General features: G+C 37.6%; 1 protein-coding gene across 1 annotated transcript in view; it reads right to left on the bottom strand.

Annotated features, from left to right (window-relative positions):
* The window catches only part of GRIP2 (glutamate receptor interacting protein 2), a 179,593-nt gene that overhangs the window by 55,572 nt on the left and 106,963 nt on the right, over positions 1–17,058 (bottom strand). The window contains exons 15-17 of the mRNA XM_051970539.1: positions 7,037–7,103; positions 6,806–6,951; positions 1,922–2,066 (exon numbers count right to left, since the gene is read on the bottom strand). Of these exons, the coding sequence (XP_051826499.1) occupies positions 1,922–2,066; positions 6,806–6,951; positions 7,037–7,103 (358 nt within the window). The remainder of the gene's footprint in view (positions 1–1,921; positions 2,067–6,805; positions 6,952–7,036; positions 7,104–17,058) is intronic.

Here is a 17,058-nt window from a genome sequence, read left to right as displayed (position 1 = left end):
ATCTTCCAGGAAATTATCAAAGAGAACTGCCAGAAGTCATAGAAACAGAAGGTAAAATAGACATTGAAAGAATTCATCGATCCCCTACTGAAAGGGATCCTAAAATCAAAACACCAAGGAATATAGTGGCCAAATGCCAGAACCCTCAGGCAAAGGAAAAAATACTGCAAGCGGCTAGAAAAACCCAATTCAAGTATCAAGGAGCCACAATAAGGATCACCCAGGATCTGGCAGCATCCACATTAAAGGATCGAAGGGCCTGGAATATGATATTCCGAAAGGCTAAGGAACTTGGTATGCAACCAAAAATAACTTACCCAGCGAGATTGAGCATCTTTTTCCAGGGAAGAAGATGGTCATTCAACGAAATAAGCGAATTTCATCTATTTCTGATGAAAAAGCCAGAACTTAACAAAAAATTTGATCTACAAGCACAGAACTCAAGAGAAATCTAAAAAGGTAAAGATTAATCTTGGGAACTATATTTCGGCTGTAAAGATGTATAAAAAATACATGTATACCTTGTTCTAGAAACTAGTTGAGGAAAGGACATTGTACTAGAAAAAAGGGAAAGTGGGGGTACTACATTTCATGAAGAGGCAAAGAAAACCTAGTATATCTGAGAGAAAGAATGGAGAGGAATGAAAATAGTGAGTATTTTACTGCTTTCAGAATTGGCAGTAAGAGAAGAATTTTAGACATATTCAATCTATGGTGAAACTTCTCCCACCTCATTGAAAAGTGAGAAGGGAAAAGTGAAAAAGGAAGGAATAAGCTAAGTGGAAGGGAATACGGGAACTGGGAGGGAAAGGGGTAAGTTGGGGGGGGGGAACTCTAAGGGGAGGGGAGGGATACTGAAAAAGGGAGGGCTGTGAGAAGCAAGGGGAGCTCACAAGCTTAATACTGGGAAGGGGGGTAAGGGAGGGGGTAAGGGAGTAAGAAGGGAGAAAAGCATAAACCGGGGTCAACAAGATGGCAAGTAATACAGAATTGGTCATTTTAACCATAAATGTGAACGGGGTAAACTCCTCTATAAAGAGGAAGCGGTTAGCAGAATGGATTAAAAGCCAGAATCCTACAATATGTTGTATACAGGAAACACACCTGAAGCGGGGTGATACATGCAGGTTAAAGGTAAAAGGTTGGAGCAAAATCTACTATGCTTCAGGTGAAGCCAAAAAAGCAGGGGTAGCCATCCTGATCTCAGATCAAGCTAAAGCAAAAATTGATCTAATCAAAAGAGATAAGGAAGGGCACTATATCTTGCTAAAGGGTAGAATGAATAATGAAGAAGTATCTATATTAAATATATATGCACCAAGTAGTGTAGCATCTAAATTCCTAAAAGAGAAATTAAGAGTGCTGTAAGAAATGGTGACTATGATGAATACAGAAAAGCATGGGAAGATGTAATGATGTAAATTAAAGAAAGTAGAACCACACAAACAATAGACACAATGAGTCAATGATGTGGATGGAAAGAACAAGTCAATTGAGATGAAATGCTGCAAAATTATAATGACTAAGCTTGAGTCCAAAAAGGAGATATGAAAAGGCACCTCCTCGTATCCTTGCAGATGTGGAGGGTGAGGAGTGTGGAACATCACATGCCATGTCAGAATTTGGCAATACATGGTTACAATTTTCCTCCTTTTTTTCCCCTTGTAATAATGAATCCGTCTTGGGAAGGTGGGCATTGGGAAATATAAATGATTTTTTAGTGTTATTAAATTATATTTGAAAAAGTTTTAAAATCATAGGTGGGAATTATCATCATCATCATCATCATCGCTCTTCCCCATCCTCAGAGAACTTCTCCTCACCCTGCCTCCCTTCCCTCCCAGGGATGCCTTTGCAGGCATCCTCCCTCAAATCACCTGTTCTCCCAGATCTTGGGGCCTGAGTGGGGCCCAGACCTCACCTCTCTGCCAGTCCTCGTTTGGTCAATCCTGAGATGACAATTGGATCGAAAGGCTCCTCGGTCCCTGAGATAGTTATACCTAGTGGGCCCCCGTACCTCTTCAGCTCCACTGTGTAAATGATGGCACCAGTTGTTTCCTGTTCATCTGAAATGAGAAGAGGGAGGTAGAGCTCTAGAGAAATGAACTCACTGGGGGAAAGTGTTATGGAAAGTGAAAATGGGAGAGTGGGGGAAGGCTGAGCTCTTCATTCAGAGGAGGTGCTGAGAGAGGTGCTGATGGGAAAGTGAGGGAAGGCTGAGCTCAATGGACTCACTGGAGAAGCAATTGAGGGAAGTAAGAGGGTGAGGGTCAGTTTTGGGAGCAGCAATTTCAGGCTCATAATGAGTGTTGGTTTTGAAAGAGAACATTTGTCCTCTGCTAATTGTGGGCAAAGAGATGATGTCATGGCTCTATGATTGGGGGTGAAAGAGCAAGTGTTTGCTCTGTCTGTCTTCTATGTCTGCAGAAGGCTTCAGAAGTAGTATTATTTCTTTGTTCTGTCAGTCACGATAAAGTAGCACTCTGGAGCCTGAGAATCTGGTGACATTTTGGGGTCTCAGTTTCCTTATGTGTAAAATGGAGGGCTTGAACTCAGTGACTTGTGAGGTTCCTTCCAGTTCTATGAACAACAGATACCCAGAATGTATTGTATGTAATTTACTTTTAAAATAAAAAGTAAAACTTCTATTTAATTCATTGAGTTTAACTGAATCTGTTCACCAAAAAAAGTAGGAAAAGGACATGTTTACACAATTTTTGAATAATTTTTGTCTTTGTATCTTAGATTCCCAATATAGTGTATGATACATAGTAGGTGCTTAAGAAATGCTTTCTGATTGGCTCATTGATAGATGCTCCAAGTTTTTTTTTTTTTTTTCCTATTGGCCCACACCTTGGCCATCATCCTTATCTCCCTCCATTATAACTTTGGATTCAGCTCCTGGATCACCTAACTCTAATAAGCATCCTATGCTATTCCATATATATCATTCCTTCTCCTATTAAAATATCAGTACTGTACCGAGGGTGCTGATTTTCTTGCTTGCTTTTACTTATATCCCTAGTGTTTAACACAGTGCCTGGTCTACAGTAGTCATTTAATATAATACTCTATGTATAAATTTACCTGTTTTGATTCTATGATACTGCATCTTTAGCTCTTCTGAACCTATCCTAACTTTAAGCCCTACATGGTCAGCCACAGACTGTGGAAATTGCAAAGCAGAAATATCACCACATCCACAGAAATTAAGACTAAACTCACACCCCTTTGGACTTCATACCCAGTAATTTTTCCTTCAGAGAGCAAGGAGGAAATGATTTACTTCTGGTTCTCTCTCTCTCTCTCTCTCTCTCTCTCTCTCTCTCTCTCTCTCTCTCTCATACCAAAATGTATGGGATGCAGCCAAAGCGGTAATAAGGGGAAATCTCATATCTCTAGAGGCCTATTTGTATAAAATAGAGAAAGAGAAGGTCAATGAATTGGGCTTGCAACTAAAAATGCTAGAAAAGGAACAAATTAAAAACCCCCAATCAAACACTAAACTTGAAATTCAAAAAATAAAAGGAGAGATCAATAAAATTGAAAGTAAAAAAACTATTGAATTGATTAATAAAACTAAGAGTTGGTTCTATGAAAAAACCAACAAAATAGACAAACCCTTAGTAAATCTGATTAAAAAAAGGAAAGAGGAAAATCAAATTGTTAGTCTTAAAAATGAAAAGGGAGAACTCACCACTAACGAAGAGGAAATTAGAGCAATAATTAGGAGTTACTTTGCCCAACTTTACGCCAATAAATTCGACAACTTAAATGAAATAGAAGAATACCTCCAAAAATATAGCTTACCTAAACTAACAGAGGAAGAAGTAAATATCCTAAACACTCCTATCTCAGAAAAAGAAATAGAACAAACTATCAATCAACTCCCTAAGAAAAAAACCCCAGGACCAGATGGATTTACATCTGAATTCTATCAAACATTTAAAGATCAATTAACTCCAATGCTAAATAAACTATTTGAAGAAGTAGGGATTGAAGGAGTCCTACCAAATTCCTTTTATGACACAGATATGGTACTGATACCTAAACCAGGTAGGCTGAAAACAGAGAAAGAAAATTATAGACCAATCTCCCTAATGAATATTGATGCTAAAATCTTAAATAAAATATTAGCAAAAAGATTACAGAAAATCATCCCCAGGATAATACACTATGACCAAGTAGGATTTATACCAGGAATGCAGGGCTGGTTCAATATTAGGAAAACTATTAACATAATTGACTATATCAACAACCAACCAAACAAAAACCATATGATCATTTCAATAGATGCAGAAAAAGCATTTGATAAAATCCAACAGCCATTCCTAATAAAAACACTTGAGAGCATAGGAATAAAAGGACTTTTCCTTAAATAGTTAGGAGCATATATTTTAAACCTTCAGTAAGCATCATATGCAATGGGGAAAAACTGGAACCTTTCCCGGTAAGATCTGGAGTGAAGCAAGGTTGCCCACTATCACCATTATTATTCAATATTGTATTAGAAACACTGGCCTCTGCAATAAGAGTCGAGAAAGAGATTAAAGGAATTAGAGTAGGCAATGAGGAAACCAAACTATCACTCTTTGCAGATGATATGATGGTATACCTAGAAAACCCCAGAGATTCTACTAAAAAGCTATTAGAAATAATTCATAATTTTAGCAAAGTAGCAGGATACAAAATAAATCCCCATAAATCCTCAGCATTCTTATACACCACCAACAAAATCCAAGAGCAAGAGATACAAAGAGAAATTCCATTCAAAATAACTGTTGATAGCATAAAATATTTGGGAATCTACCTACCAAAGGAAAGTCAGGAATTATATGAGCAAAATTACAAAAAAGTTTTCACACAAATAAAGTCAGACTTAAATAATTGGAAAAATATTAAGTGCTCTTGGATAGGCCGAGCAAATATAATAAAGATGACAATACTCCCTAAACTAATCTATTTATTTAGTGCTATACCAATCAGACTTCCAAGAAAATATTTTAATGATTTAGAAAAAATAACAACAAAATTCATATGGAACAATAAAAAGTCGAGAATCTCAAGGGAATTAATGAAAAAAAAATCAAATGAAGGTGGTCTAGCTGTACCTGATCTAAAATTATATTATAAAGCAGCAGTCACCAAAACCATCTGGTATTGGCTTAGAAATAGATTAGTTGATCAGTGGAAAAGGTTAGGTTCACAAGACAGAATAGTCAACTATAGCAATCTAGTGTTTGACAAACCCAAAGATTCTAAATTTTGGGATAAGATTTCATTATTTGATAAAAACTGCTGGGATAACTGGAAATTAGTATGGCAGAAATTAGGCAAGGACCCACACTTAACACCACATACCAAGATAAGATCAAAATGGGTCCATGACCTAGGTATAAAGAACGAGATTATAAATAAATTAGAAGAACATAGGATAGTTTATCTCTCAGACTTGTGGAGGAGAAAGAAATTTGTGACCAAAGATGAACTAGAGACCATTACCAATCACAAAATAGAAAATTTTGATTATATCAAATTAAAAAGCCTTTGTACAAACAGAACGAATGCAAACAAGATTAGTAGGGAAGTAACTAACTGGAAAACATCTTTACAATTAAAGGTTCTGATAAAGGCCTCATTTCCAAAATATATAGAGAACTGACTCAAATTTATAAAAAATCAAGCCATTCTCCAATTGATAAATGGTCAAAGGATATGAACAGACAATTTTCAGATGAAGAAATTGAAACTATTACCACTCACATGAAAGAGTGTTCCAAATCACTATTGATCAGAGAAATGCAAATTAAGACAACTCTGAGATATCACTACACTCCTGTCAGATTGGCTAAGATGACAGGAAAAAACAATGATGAATGTTGGAGGGGATGCGGGAAAACGGGGACATTGATGCATTGTTGGTGGAGTTGTGAACGAATCCAGCCATTCTGGAGAGCGATCTGGAATTATGCCCAAAAAGTTATCAAACTGTGCATACCCTTTGATCCAACAGTGTTTCTATTGGGCTTATACCCCAAAGAGATACTAAAAAAGGGAAGGGGACCTGTATGTGCCAAAATGTTTGTAGCAGCCCTGTTTGTAGTGGCTAGAAACTGGAAAATGAGTGGATGCCCATCAATTGGAGAATGGCTGGGTAAATTGTGGTATATGAACGTTATGGAATATTATTGCTCTGTAAGGAATGACCAGCAGGATGAATACAGAGAGGCTTGGAGAGACCTACATGGACTGATGCTAAGTGAGATGAGCAGAACCAGGAGATCATTATACACTTCGACAACGATATTGTATGAGGATGTATTCTGATGGAAGTGGATTTCTCTGACAAAGAGACTTAACTGAGTTTCATTGGAGAAATGATGGACAGAAACAGCTACACCCAAAGAAGGAATACTGGGAAATGAATGTGAACTATTTGCAATTTTGATTTTCTTCCCGAGTTATTTTTACCTTCTGAATCCAATTCTCTCTCTCTCTTCTCTCTCTCTCTCTCTCTCTTCTCTCTCTCTCTCTCTCTCTCTCTCTCTCTCTCTCTCTCTCTCTCTCTCTCTCTCTCTCTCTCTCTCTCCCCTCTCTGTCTCTGTGTCACTGTCTCTGTCTCTCTCTCTCTGGGTATGTGGGTAGGTGTGGGTGGGTGTGGTGAGATGATCATGGAAGATGGGGGACATTTAATCTACCCAAGCATAACCCAGCTGATAAATCAAGACACCAGTCTAACTGATGGTACATTTGCACCCTGGGATCAGGACCATTGGCCAGAGTGCTTTAAGGAACCCTCCTGTACCTGAGTTATCTTCATCCTTCCTAATCTTCAGTTTCACCAGGTCCTCACACTGCCTCAGAATCTGCACAGCATCCTCCATGGAACAGTTGTCCAGTCGAATGTTGTCAATGGCAAGCAGCTTGTCCCCTGGCTCCAGTGTCCCCGTCCTAGGGGAAGAAAGGGAAGATGTGAGGGAACAAGCATAGTGGCTGCTCACCCTTCCTCTTGGCTTCAGTGCCCCAGGACACTAACCTGTGTGCCACGCTCCCCTTCTTGATGTCAGAGATAATCAAAGGCTCTCCAGGCTTCCTGCTTGCAGCTAGCATGAGAGTGCAAGGGAGAGAGGAAAATAGGATGGGTCAGACTCCTTCAACCACAGGAAGAAAGGCCTTCAAAAGGGAGGAGCAAGTGAAAGCATCCTGGCCAAGATGGCTTCCATGATTTGCTCTTTTATGGCTTCCTGGCCATTTGTTCTAATAGAGCTGATCTTAATGTTCACCTTTATGGTCTGATTTTTAAGAATTTTAAGAAAGGCTTATTTTCTTCCATCTCCTTTCTGTTGATTGAAATTCTAACATTAAAACTTATTGTTTTAATTTACATTTTTACTGTGAACTTAACAACAATCCACAGGTACAGACATTTTAATATATACAAAAGAACAAAAAAGATGAGTGTTTTTTTAAAAAAAATTCTCAGGGCAGTTAGGTGGCACAGTGGATAGAACACCAACCTGAGTTCAAATTTGGTCTCAGACACTTAACGCTTCCTAGTTGTGTGACCCCCTCGACAAGTCACTTAACCCCAATTGTCTCAGAAAAAGAAAAGAAAACAAAACAAAACAAAAACTCTCCTAGGTCCAGTTGCAGAGAGAAAAACTTCAGGGCCCAAGGGCTCTAAGTAAAGTTTTTCAATGACAAATTCAGAAATCACCTTTAATAACAAAACAAATGATAAAAACAGCATTGGCTATCTCATATCACATTGAAAATGAGATGTATACACACACTGGAATTCCAGAAAATCCTTTTTGAGTATGATGGCCTGAATCCCACTAAGAGACCAATTATATCAATACAGTTTCAGCTGAAAGCATCTTGAACATATGCATTTTCCCATGGTATTGGGCAGAAAGTGGAAAAACATTTCAAGACCTGCATACAACAGTTGCCATGGTAAAATTATAGAAAAAAAAGATAATGTTATTAGGGAATCTCCCCAGACAGATGTCAAACACTACCATGGCAATAGTGATTTTAGAGAACTCTTTACTAACTTCAGAAAGACCTAAACAACAGGGCGGCTTTTAACTCTTTTTTGGTGTTGTGGACCACAAAGGGCAGGCTGGTGAAGACTACATGTCCCTTCTCAGAATACTGTTCTCAAATGTATACAAACAAACACATAGGATTACAAACTTTTTTAAAATTTTTCTCTGAATTTACTCTCTGAAGAGTCAAAAAGTCCCAGGCAGGTGGATCAAAGGATAGTAATTTCACCTTTGGCTGTTGTTGCTTGTCTGCATGGTTTTTTGTTCCCCTCTTTGATCTGAATTTTGTTGCACAGCATGATGAAAATGGAAATACGGTTAGAAGAACTGCACATGTTTAACCTGTGCTGGATTGCTCACATCTAGAAGTAGCAGGAGCAAGGGAGAAAAATTTGGAACAAAAGGTTTTACAAAGGTGAATGTTGAAAACTCTGTTTGCATGTATTTGGAAAATTAAAAAGTTATTTTAAAATAAAAAATCCCAGGCAGATAAAAAACAATTTATCAATTTGGTAATTATTGAATAAGTTTCTCCAAAATAACGTAACATTTATGTTGCCTTTGTTGGTTATCTCAAAGTCTTTGACTCAGTTCTGCACTCCTGGCTTGTTCTTGCACTACTAATATAGAAAATTATTCTCTTTTGAAAATACAATAATGTCACAAACAATATAAATGGAAATATCATATTTTTCATGGACACAATCCAATGTGATTTTGCTTAAACTTAAAGTTTTATTGACTCTCCCAAATAGAACTAACCATGGCTTCCAAATACATTGCACAAATTGCTTGATGTATATGGATGATGTCAAGCTATATAACTTCACAGAAAAACATATTAAACAGTTTTTTTAATCATATGGAAACTTTCTCCAGTGATATCAAACTGCCATTTGGACTTGGTAAATGTAAACTTCTTAATGTATGAGGACTTAAGGCTTTGACCTGACGTTTTGAATTTGAATCCAAAGGTTATCTTGAGCCAAGGAATAAAAATATCTTGGTCTCTTCCAGTCAAGACACAATGAAAACTAAGATATCAAAGAGAAGGTTGTGGCTGAATATATTAAGAGCCAGACTGACATCCTGAAATAAAAAACTGAAGTGAAGAATAGATTTTAATTCATATGTAATCCTAGTTTTTACATACAGTTCCAGAAGTGTATAATGGGCCATAATAAGTTTACAAAGTATCCCAGCCAAAACCAGTGCAATGTTAATGAAACATAAGAGACACCCCCCCCCCAAAAAAAAGCCATAAAAAAGAACATTTCCTCTTCAAAAAGGATGAAAAGGATTGATAATCATTCTTAGGCTATAAGACAAACAAGTCAAAAACCTGTAAAAATACTTTTGGAACAAATAGGTATCACTTCATTAGACAACAGCAAAAGCCAATAAAAGTTCTATATTATTGTTTTTGTTGAATGTAACCAAAAACAGTGGTTTTTCTTTATATGGAGCCTATGAAACTGTCAGGTCATATGAATGGAATCAAAAGGCCCTCCAATGGCAATATTTGCATGACTTTGACATAAATATGTTGCCCCCCCAAAAAACAAAAAAAACCCCAACCACACACAAATGGCTGAAACAGGCAGATTTGGTTATGAAGGCAGAAGGTGAATATTTCTGATGGCAAATAAGAACCCAGTCACTGTCAGTTAAATGTACAAAAGAATTATCTCTAAGGAACCCCAACTCAGGAATCAATGTCGCTTATGCTAGGAAATGGTTGAATTTGTTCAACATAAAACCTAGCAAGATACATCAGAAGCTCTCTATCCTTCATGGATTGACTGATAACAAGCTACCACATTACAAATACAGATCTCAAAATATATGAGAGGACTCAATCAATAACAGGTACTGGAGATAGACTATTATCAGAGATTGAAATGTTGTCTTCATTATAGACATAACATTGATCTTTAAAATTTTACTTAATATTTTATATCAAAGATACCATCCCAAATACTCATGATTTTCACTACATGGATTAAAGAATATTTAGTGAGAAAGTGAGCAGAGGAGACCAAAATCATAGAAACAGGATGGAATAAAAGGCAATCATTATGATCTTATCCTATAGTAGAATTGGACCAAAGATACTTTCAGAGAGCCTATAAAGGATAAAACAAATAGTCTTCAACAGGCTTTTTTTTGGAAGAGGCTGTGACTATCACTGTAGAAACTAACTCCATCTGACAACACCACCAGTCATGGCTTGCTTCTGCAAACTCTACCTGCTGCCTTGAGACATCACATGTATTTTGAATTATTAAAGAGAGAGAGTTGTTTCTTTTCCACGGCATGTTCATTATATGTCGAGAAAGTAGTTATTTAAAACCAATTTACAGCTTCCCAGATGTTTAAACATTTAGTAATTGATTGTTCTACAGCCCATAATTGTTCTTTTACCTTTAAAGATAATCTTACAGATGAGGCTTGGTTTGTAGGAAGGAGAATTGCCGGATATTTCCTTTTGGTATTTTAGAGAAAGAGTAGTAGCAGGCAACGAATTGTATTCTAGGGAAAAGCATGCTGATTTAAGGAGTGACGGGGCACAGAGTTAAGACAGGCTCTGCCTGATATCGTCAAGGAATATGGTCATCAGAAAATTAATCTCCCTCTCTAGGACTCAATTTCCTCTCTGTAAAAATGAAGGATTTCTTCCTTTTTTTGGAGGCAACTGGGGTTAAATGACTTGACAGGGTCACACAGCTACACAGAACTAAGTTTCTCTTGACTCCAGAACTAGTGCTCTATCTACCACACCACCTAACAGTCTCTCAAACAAAAACAAAAACGAAAGATTTCAAATAGATAATATTTAACTCTGACATTCCATGTCCCAAGATCACTTTCTGTTCTGACATTCTTTGTTCCAAGTTCCCTTCCAACTCTAACAATGTCCAAAGGACAATTCCGATCCCGATAGTCTATTAGTCTAGATTCTCATGTTGTTCCATTATGCTGAGACACTGATGACACAATAGATAGAATACTGGATCTGAAGGCAAAAGACCTGAATTCAAATCCAGCCGCAGACATTTATTAGCTTTATGACTCTGGGTAAGTCACTAAATCTCTTTGCCTCAGATTTCTCAATTATAAATGGGGAAAATAACACCATCTACCTCTCAAGGTTGTTGTAAAGATCAAATAAAAGAAAACATATGTAAAGTGATTAGGACATTGACTGGCATGGGTACTTTATAAGCTAGGTGCTTTATAAAAGCTCATTCTCCTTATATTTCCCCCTGATGATGAGGCCAAAGAAAGACAGTACAGTATCATGATTAATAGACAGTATAGGTTCATCTAATAAAAACTTATTCATATGAAGTTGACTGATTAGATTTGAGATTCATTCTGGGAGAATGCCTATAATTTCCCTTTGTGCAAAAAGTTCTTAACTTTTTGCTCTCAATAGACCCCTTTGCAAGCCAAATGAAAATAAATATTTTTTATAATCCAACAACCAAGTTCAAGATTTCCATATTAAGAACTGTTGCTATGCTCTCTTTGGGGGCAATAAAGCTTGCTAAGAAAATCCATAAAAAAAAGGCTGGTTCTGGAAGGCAATATTTCATCTCCTTAAGAACATAAGCATTTTCAAGTATTGTGACTTAATTTGCAAATAAGGAATCATGAAGCTTATTAAAAATGACTTTTCTCTCTTCATTCAAGTAGACTCAGCCATAATTCTACTTTGCAATGGTGGGATGGTATCCTTTACACTCTATAGACTGACATATGATCTTAAACAAGTCACTCCATGTCTCTTAGACTCAAGATTTCCTTATCTATAAAATGGGTTTAACAATTCCTTACCTAATGTGTTAGCTAAAGCATGGGGAGAGGATGCTCTGTAATTTAATAAAGCTCGACAAGTTTGGGGTTCTTTTTCTTTCTTCTATGAATAACACTTGTAAGGGGGAAGATGTATCATGTTTACTTTGTGGAACAAGTCCAGCAGCTTCCAACACACCTACTTTAATAGAGCAACGGGAATCTATAAAATGGAGTGAGAGATGAAAGCCTTAGGAGGAATCATGGATTAAAAAAGAGAGAGAAAGAAGCTAATACTGTGAAAGAGAAAGCTAGCAAGGTGAAAGGAAAATCTGGTGACATGACAAATTGCAGCCAGGCACTGGTGCAGAGATCAGAGAGTGCTACTAACCTGGTCCTGAAGTTTAGAGGTCTGGTGCTTGAGTAGACAAATTTTGCTTAGATATTAGAGGGTACCACTTGTAGTTTCTCTTCATTTTCCTCTTGGTCTCAGAGCAACAGCTTATGTGTTGTCTCTTTGGGCATTGGAACTCCAAACATCAGGATCATGTCTACTCTGCCTTTTCTACTTTTTTCCAAGTCACTGACTTCAGCACTCCTTAACATAGCTCTCTTCCATACTGCCAGTTGCCCCTCTCATCCCATTGATTTCCTTTTCCACATTAGTATCTCTTCCTTTCTTACAATCCAAACTTTTCCTTAGGAGACTGTTGTCCCATGTCTCTCCCCCTCCTATAGGAGTTCCATCATCAGTTTTCAATGAGTGTACTAAAAGCTGCCTCATTTGTTTATGTCCAAGTTTCAGGGGAGCATAGTTTCTAAAACTGAAAGCAACATTCACCCCATGTAACTGTCACTTTACTCCCTTTCTTTAGACTTTCTCATACATTCTCAAACTCTGCATTTTGCTGAGAATATTTGTATTCATATGTTGCAACCAACCATTTGGACTAAAAGCTTAATGAAGGCAGGGACCATGATTCCTTTTATCTTTGAAAAGTCCATTGTGCCTTTCAGAGGATCTTAAGTAAATTTTGATCGATATGTACTTACTAAATCAAACTCAGTTATACTTTAGAAATAAGCCATCATAAATCAGTACTTGTTTGGGGAAGGGGGGAGAGAAAACCACATTCCAGGAGCATGTGGGTGGGGGATGGTGGTGGTCAGAGCTAAAGATGATGAATGACATTGTTTACTTTTTCTAAATTGCTTCCCAGTTCTTCACCCCACCCCAATTGGGCTCTGGATGCCCTCTGTGGGGCACCATGATGGATGAAGGAACTCCAAAGGTCAGTCTGTTTGGAGATTTTAATAGGAAGCCTGGTGTCAGAAACTGAGGAATTATTTCCCTCAGAGGAGTTACATACCGCAACTCATTTGCATCAATGGCTTTGTGGGTACAGATATATCTCCTTATTGATTGAAATGTAATTAAATTGAATGCTCTAAAGCACGACTCACAAAAGTAAACATTTCTAATAGAGAGTGAGGACAATTTAGCTGAGCCAGGAGGAGGACAAGGAATTCATTTTGCAAAGGAGGAGGAGGCACCTGATGGCATTTATGCTAAAGATGGCATGCAGCTGGACCTTCACTGGCATGGGCCACTAGGTGCCACCCCACCTCTCCACTTGTTCCAGGGTCATTCTTCCCATACCTCTGAGAGTTGTTGTCTTCCCACCTTAAAGGATTGGCATTATAGTATTTCTCATCCCAGTCCATCTCTCTCATATTACATTGTAGGCTCACAAAATCTGATTTTAAACGTATCTTAAGGAGCATTTAATCCAATGCTCAGATTACAGAAGAGAAAAAAGAAAGTCCACAAAGGTGAAATGATTTGGGTAAGACTTCAGAGCATAGGCTTTATACCCATCTTCTAAATCCACATTCTTTACTGCTTCCCTTCCAAGTCATGAGAAAGAATGGTTCCTTCATTCCTTTCTCATGTATTCCTCAGTAAAGCATGAAGAAGAAAAACTCATTTTTAGAGTTTAAAGATCTCACAGTATATAGACTCGGTATAGACTCTCACAGTATATAGAGCCTCACTCTATTCCTTACAATTTGCAGGATCTTTCCACCATTATAAAATGAGAGGGTTGATAGACAAAATGAGCTTTAAAATCCTTTCTTTGCTATTCTGTGAGTTTTTATTTTATCTTCAAAGCAGTTTGATTCTCACTGGGGTCACTGAAAGCTTTTGTGAAGGGGAGTGACTCTCTTTGACCAGAGCACTTGGAAAGATGACTGTATCATTTGTGTGGAGAATGAAGAAAGAGGCAGGGATGGAGGTAGAGATACCAATCAGCAGGTTTTCATGATGATGTTAATAAGAGGGGATGAAAGGCTAAACTAGGATTGTATTAATATAAATAATAGAGGAGAGAGAATGGAGCAGAAAAATACTATGAAGATAAAATGAACAGTTCTTTGCAACTGGTTAGATATAGAGAGTGAGAGAGAGGAATCTGGGGAAGGGAAGGAAACAAGCATTTATTAAGCACCTGTTATGTTCCAGGTATGCTAAACAATTTATAAATATTATTTCATTTGATCCTCACAACAATCCTGGGAGGTAGGTGTTGTTATGAGCCCCACTTGGGGAAACTGAGGTGGGCAGATGTTAAGTGCCCGGAGTAATACAGCTAATAAATATCTGAGACCAGAGTTGGACTTAGGTCTTCACAACTACAGTTCCAGTGTTCTGTGTGCTATGGTGCCATCTAGCTGCCTCAAAGGGTCAAGGATATCTCCGTAATGCTGTTCACAGAAAGATAGAACTTGTGTGGAAGGTAGTTTTTGTAGGGAAGATGATAACTATAGATTCTGATAGGTTGAAAAGAAAATGTTACAGTGATGAGAAGACTGGCTTTGGAATTAGAAGATCTGAATGAAAATTTTCCTTCAGTCTCAGTCTCTTCATCTGTAAAATGAGGGGGTCTGGGTCTCTGAGTCTCATTCGAACACTAAAAAGAAAACAAAGCTTAGGGAATAGCTATTCTTTTATTTGGGAGACAGTTCCAACAGAGTAGAAGCAACATATTTTTAGAAACTAGTGGGAAAAAGACATTCGTTCCTAGCAGCATACATCCTTATAATCCCACAAATGGCAGGCAGCAATCTGATACTGGTGAAGGAGACAAACAAACAAATAAACAAAAACACAAAAATCAGGTACATACATTTTAGAGGCATTGAAATCTGCAGCTACTTAAGGCAAAGACAAAGAGCCCTGGACATCTCAGCAGTCCTTGATAGGATGTACCACTGTTATCAAATCCTAATCCAATCACTAAAGTTCTTAAAAATGGCGGGTGGTCATTCAGAAAAAAAATTTCATTATCGTCAATGTCCTCTGTTGTTAATGATGATAGCTAACATTTATAGTAAGACTTCTTACTATATATAATAAGTATATATATATATATAGTAAGAACTCTTATTATATGCCAGATATTGTGCTAAGGGTTTTACAATTATTATCTCATCTAATTGTTACAACCATGGGAGGTAGATATTATTATCTGCATTTTACAGATAAGGGGACTTGAAGAAAACAGAGATCAAGTTACTTAGACTACATTTGAATTCAGATATTCTTGACTATAAACCCATCACTCCATCCACTGTCTCGCCTAACAACAATTTGTTCCAACTCTATGGAATGAAGTATCATTGAACTCATGCCTTAAGGTGAACTCCCATCCTGAATACTATCCTTTTTAACAGGCAAGTCTCATAGCTGACCCTTTGTTCCTCTGACCCATAAAGTCTGAGCAGGGAAAATGCATTCCTTCATCTGATCAGCCATCAAATTCCTTTTCTCTAGCTCAGGGTGAAGTTAATAACTTTTCTACAGACCGGATATTGACTCTGAGATAAAATAGGGATGTCATTTGATATTTTCAGAGTCCTGCTGCTTGGACCCAGTCAGGGGAATGGGGAGGGGAAGGAGGGCAGCTCGAAGCAAGCAACCAAACTTGCATGACAGGATTAATCAGATACCTGGGGATACTTTTATACTGGGGCTTCTGAAACATTTTCCACTTGTGACCCATTTTCACCTGAGAAATTTGTACATGATCCTGGGAACATATAAATCTATAAAATAGATTTGCAAATCAAACATTTACTGATAACAAATCATAATTTCATGACCCCCACATTCAGTTATAAGAGCCCCATATGAAGTCACAACCCACAATTTAAGAATCTGGGCTTTAGATCCACTCGGGGTCCATTTGTTTTTGTTTTAATGACTTGATAACCACAATTTAATATAATTATTTTCATTTGTTATCATATATATATTTAATTTTATGCATCTAGAAATATTCTCAGAAGAGTCCATAGCTTTTTACCAGGCTGCTAAAGGAGTCTATGATATGAAGAAGATTAACAATCTTTGCCGCGAAGGGGCAGCTACTAGCTGCTGAGTCTGGTGGGGTGTGGACCCAGGAACAGACTTCCTCAGAAGGTATTGTTTGAGGTGAGTCTTGAGGGCAGGCAGGGATTCTAAAAGTCAGGTGCATGCGGGGGAACACTGTAGGCACTGGCATTAGTCAGGGCAAAGGCGCAGAGATGAAAGATGGAGAGTCCATTTATTCAAACATTTGTTTTTAAGAATCTAAAAGGGGAAAAGCACTGACTTGGGCTATACAATGAGAGGGTTAGTGGACAAAATGAGCTTTAGAATCCTTTCCTTGCTATTCTGTGAGTTTTTATTTTATAAAATAAGATGAGCTGGAGGAGATAAAAATATTGAATTATCTCTGTCCTCATGGAGTTTATAAAAGGCACAGGTTTTACACAGGAGGGACTGGAGGAAATAAGGGGATATGAAAAGAAATAAAGCTCATGGCAAGAAAGAAAGGGCAAAACCAGGAAAGGGATTATACTTCTTCTTTCCTCCCTGCTTACTGCTCCCCATTGCTTTTGCATCTAGGGTGATTGCCCCTTTCCATTTTTCTGGATCCAATGAACTGCTTTCCCTTTACTCTGATAAAATAGGAGAACCTGCTTTCTGTCTAGGTTTACAATCTTAAAAGAAAAAAATCAATCAAGGGCCAAGCATAATTTTTTCTAAATATCAGTTTGGGGACAAGTTTGAAGGGATTCTTCCCTCCCCCCCCCTCCATCTTTTTACTGGAAATAATAATTTTGTTCATCTAATACACAAAGAACAAGACATTTTAAATGA

The sequence above is a fragment of the Antechinus flavipes genome, chromosome 1 (genome assembly GCF_016432865.1).
Source record: "Antechinus flavipes isolate AdamAnt ecotype Samford, QLD, Australia chromosome 1, AdamAnt_v2, whole genome shotgun sequence".
Classification (NCBI taxonomy): Eukaryota; Metazoa; Chordata; class Mammalia; order Dasyuromorphia; family Dasyuridae; genus Antechinus; species Antechinus flavipes.
Note: the sequence above shows the minus strand (reverse complement) of the source record. Positions and strands in the feature narration are given on the sequence as shown.